We start from the raw sequence: 4,557 nt of genomic DNA on the forward strand, positions 1-4,557 counted from the left end.
TATTCATAATTTTTTAAATTTGTTTATACTATTTTTAGATTATAAGTTATATATGCATAAACATATTATAAGTAATTAAAAAAAACAATATTACTTTATCATAATAATATTACAAAAATTAATTTATATGTATTATTATATATTATATATATATTAATATTCTTGAATTTTATGTATATATATATATATGTTAAAATTTTGAAACTTAATACATATATTTTTAAACTTCAATATAATATTTCTAATTCCAATTATGTAACATGCATAAATATTAAATAAATATGAAAGAATACATGTGTTAATTTTATTTATATATTAAATAAGTAATGATGATGATTAAATATTTTTTTATTCATTATTTTCATATTAATATTATAATGTAAAAATTCATTACAATTACGTTGAATGTTAATATTATATTATAAGAATATAATAAATAATGCATTAATTAAAAAATACAAACATGAAAGTTAAGAAAAGTCAAAAAAGAAATTAATTCAAACATATAGAATAAGAGAAATATGTTCCAATATGTTTTAAAGATTTAACATTGTAAGAAAGAGAAAGGAATTGAACAAGAAAAGTAATTTTAAAGAAATTATTTGTCACAATATCTTGATAGTTAATCAATAAATATTTTTTATATGTTTTATTCATTTTCTATAATTAAAATAGCAAAAAACGATGACATCACAAAAAATTGAGTACAATCATCAAAAAGCATTATAAACCCAAAGAAATTGGAGTAAATTTTTTATAAGTGCTGCCATCTGGCCTCTGACATTAGACCCTTTGGTACAGAGCTTACAAGAAATGTCTTAGGAAAAATCTCATACATTGTCGATTTCGTAACCTCGACGATGAGTCTGCAGAAACTTTTTATGCACATCCCCAAATATCTCATAATCAAAAAATTTTGCCATCAACATAAAACAAATTTAGTGTGTGAAGTGAAGGCTGACTTGCTAGTCAGAAACAGCACACACGTACGTACCGTCATGTCGATTCATTTTCCGTTTAAAATCTCATATACGCCGATAGCGCGAAGTCTCGCGATCGAACGATTTATGAAATATGATTACTGCTCGCCACTGCGTTAGCTCTTCACGTCGCTCGATGTAGCAGATACAATGGGAAAAACATTAATCGTCAAACAAAAAATTTTTCGTTAGAATTTCCAGCGTAAAACCTAACCCAACTAGGCTACCGTGACGTCACACTAGACCTACGCTCCCGGAGAACGTTGCGGGCAGGGTCTCTGTCATTGCGATGTTGCCACATTTGTTATAAATGTGCGTGGGAAATTCAAATAAAAAATATGATCGTATTGTTTTATATAAACTAAGTCAATTTATTTAATTATTTATTTAATAAAATTTCTTGAAAGAATAATACAAAATGAAGAAAAATTATATATAGATAAGAAGTTTATATAAATAACTTGATTATATATTTAAAAATGCTTTTATTTTTCATGTCATTAAAATTATAAAAATTATACAAATAAAATTATGATATCATATTAAATTTCCAAATCATTTCAATTTTTTTAACATAAATTATAATATATAATTTTAAGATTTATATGTATATTATATGTAAAATAATTCGAAATATTTTTAATGAAACAATATCGACTACTCAGTTGACAATCTGTTTTCATAGTTTGTGCCGAAATCTGGCAATCTAGCATTCCTTTTACGAACTTTTCCGAAAGATTCTCGTATGACTTCGTATTCTTTCGTATATAATCGCAACTCCCGAAGCATATTTCGCGAAGTTGTTTCTTTTATTGAACAATGGAGGCAATACTTGGACGTGTTTTTGTATATGGAGGTAAAGGTGCTTTAGGTTCGGCTTGTATTTCAAAATTCAAGTCGAAAAGTTGGGTAAGTAATAATAACAATAATAATAGTAATAATGAATTATTACAATATATAAAAAAAAATCTGAATATCATTTTTATTATTAGTAGGAATGATTTTTTTTTTATAAAAGTTTCAGTTTTTTAATTGATTATTTTTGAAAATAATATATATATAAATTATTAATTAATTTTATTTGATTAGAAATAAATTATCAATTATGCATATATTAACAATTTATTCTTTTTAAATATTTACTAAATAATTTCAAGTAATTGTTAGATGAATTTATAAATAAGAAAATTTTTTTTTTATTATAAATATATATTTGTTTACATAATATGTACATACTAAGTATGCTTCTTTTAAAATTATTTTATATCCTTATAAATTTAAATTTAAATCGATAATTTTTTTTCGATATATATTAATTTTATAACATTTTTATATAATTCATACATTCAAATCGCGAACTAATTTTTCGCGCACTGTTTTGAATATTATGAAATACAATATTTTTTTTGTCTTTTCTGTCTATTATCTATATATATTATCTATCTATATATATATATACATACATATATGTATTTACAATGGATGCTATTAACTCGTAAATTAATTTATTATAAATAAATTACATATATTTATTTTTTAATTATAATTAAATGAACAATTTATATCATTAAGTACATATTACTATATATTTTAAAATAAATTAAATATACTTTTTTTATAAAAAAATAATTTCAACAAAAAGTTATAACTATTCATGTTAACCATTCTTGTATAGGAAAAATACATCAAGGCCATACTTATCCTTTCACATTGTACACATATATTATATCTCTAATATATTTGTTAAACAAATATAAAATATTTCTAATTATCTTATTTTCATAAAACTAAAAATATTTGTTTTATCATATTATATTTTTTAATTAATTTTTTATATTCTATATAAGATTTATAATTATAAAATTTTTATTAAGCTTAAAAAAATAATATATATAAAATTATATTAATATTATAATCATAGTGGGTTGGCTGTATTGATATGAAAGTAAATGAACAAGCTGATGCAAATATAATTGTAAAATCAGACAGTAATTGGCAAGAACAGGTAATTGTTTATATATTATATTTATTTAAATAAAAATTATATATTTTATTATTTAAATTATTCATTATTTTTATTATTTTTTATATAAATTATAAAAATTTTAATGATATATATATATATATATATATATGTATATATTACTATTGAAATCAAAAATTTTTTTATTAATTAGGAAGCTGATATTTTGCAACAAATTACAAATATTTTAAAAGGAGATAAATTAGATGCAATTATATGTGTGGCTGGTGGATGGGCTGGTGGAAATGCAGCTCATAAGGATTTTGTAAAAAATAGTGAACTTATGTGGAAGCAAAGTGTATGGAGTTCAGTTATTGCTGCCAGCATTGCTGCACATCATTTAAAAGAAGGAGGATTTTTATCATTAACTGGTGCTAAAGCTGCATTAGCAGAAACACCAGGGATGATTGGATATGGAATGGCCAAAGCTGCTGTTCATCAACTTACTAAATCTTTAGCAACTAAAGATAGTGGTTTTCCTAAAGATTCTCTTGTTATTTCTATCTTACCTGTCACTTTAGATACACCTATGAATAGAAAATGGATGCCAAATGCTGACACATCTAAATGGACCTCACTTGAATTTGTTGCAGAGTAAGTAACATTTTTTTCTTATTTGGCATTTAAATTTATTTTTTTACAAATAATATTTTGTCTTATAGCCTCTTTTGGAAATGGTCACAAAATCAAGAACGTCCAACAAATGGAAGTCTTCTGCAATTGATTACCAATAATAACAAAACAGAAATAGTTATAGCTTAAAAAAAAAGTTGTATATCTAAAAAAAAGTTATATTTTTTGGACCAAAAACATTTAAGCTTTTTCTCTTGATGACAATATATATACATTCTAAATATTTTATATCCAATCCTTTTTATCCTTTCAATTTAATATTTCTTGATGCATTTTAAATATTATATAAGGATATAATATTTGTATATATAAGAATATTTTTCTTTATTGTTAATATTTTCTTCATTCCATGATATATAAAATTATGTAAATAATTTAAAAATAATAAAAATATGTAAAATTATTTATAAGAATATACATATTATAATATATTTCATTATATTTGTAATATTTATTTTTATATGTATATCTTCAAAAATATATTTACATTATGTTCAATAATTTTATTTATTACATTAATAACTAATATAAAACTGTAAACAGAAAAAATATTGTTTTTAATAATTTTTAGTAATAAAAATTAAAAACGAATAAAATAAAATATATGGCATAATTGTAATTTTTATTAAAAAATTGTCTATAACTTCCTTTTTTTGAGAAAAAAATATATATTTATAATTTTTATAAATGATAAATTATATATATAAGAAATTAGGATTATCTATATAAATTATAAAAAATATATACATTATAGCGTTTGTATTATACATAAATAAATTTTAATTTTATATTATTAGTATATTATTTATATTATTATAGTACTAAGAGTAGGTATATATTTTGCAAATTTTTGATTCAATCGCCCGGATAGCTCAGTCGGTAGAGCATCAGACTTTTAATCTGAGGGTCCAGGGTTCGAGT

General features: G+C 21.5%; 2 protein-coding genes across 2 annotated transcripts in view; one reads left to right on the top strand and one right to left on the bottom strand.

Annotated features, from left to right (window-relative positions):
- Positions 1–1,249, bottom strand: part of LOC102674841 (E3 ubiquitin-protein ligase KCMF1-like) — a 5,263-nt gene extending 4,014 nt beyond the window's left edge. Inside the window, exon 1 of the mRNA XM_006620262.2 lies at positions 995–1,249. Within this exon, the coding sequence (XP_006620325.1) occupies positions 995–1,010 (16 nt within the window). The 5' untranslated portion in view covers positions 1,011–1,249. The remainder of the gene's footprint in view (positions 1–994) is intronic.
- A 482-nt stretch (positions 1,250–1,731) lies between these two features.
- LOC102675060 (dihydropteridine reductase) lies at positions 1,732–3,866 on the top strand. The gene is made up of 4 exons (XM_006620264.2): positions 1,732–1,889; positions 2,902–2,985; positions 3,158–3,597; positions 3,666–3,866. Exons 1-4 carry the CDS (start codon positions 1,800–1,802, stop codon positions 3,763–3,765), a joined length of 714 nt encoding a protein of 237 aa, XP_006620327.1. The 5' UTR covers positions 1,732–1,799; the 3' UTR covers positions 3,766–3,866.
- Positions 3,867–4,557: the final 691 nt, after the last annotated feature.

The sequence above is a fragment of the Apis dorsata genome, unplaced genomic scaffold (genome assembly GCF_000469605.1).
Source record: "Apis dorsata unplaced genomic scaffold, Apis dorsata 1.3 scaffold_499, whole genome shotgun sequence".
NCBI classification, from domain to species: Eukaryota; Metazoa; Arthropoda; class Insecta; order Hymenoptera; family Apidae; genus Apis; species Apis dorsata.

Coding starts and splice junctions, on each gene's coding strand:
- LOC102675060 (XM_006620264.2), top strand. CDS start 1,800: ATGGAGGCAATACTTGGACGTGTTTTTGTATATGGAGGTAAAGGTGCT. Junction 2,986..3,157: donor ACAGTAATTGGCAAGAACAG/GTAATTGTTTAT, acceptor TTTATTAATTAG/GAAGCTGATATTTTGCAACA. Junction 3,598..3,665: donor TCACTTGAATTTGTTGCAGA/GTAAGTAACATT, acceptor TTTGTCTTATAG/CCTCTTTTGGAAATGGTCAC.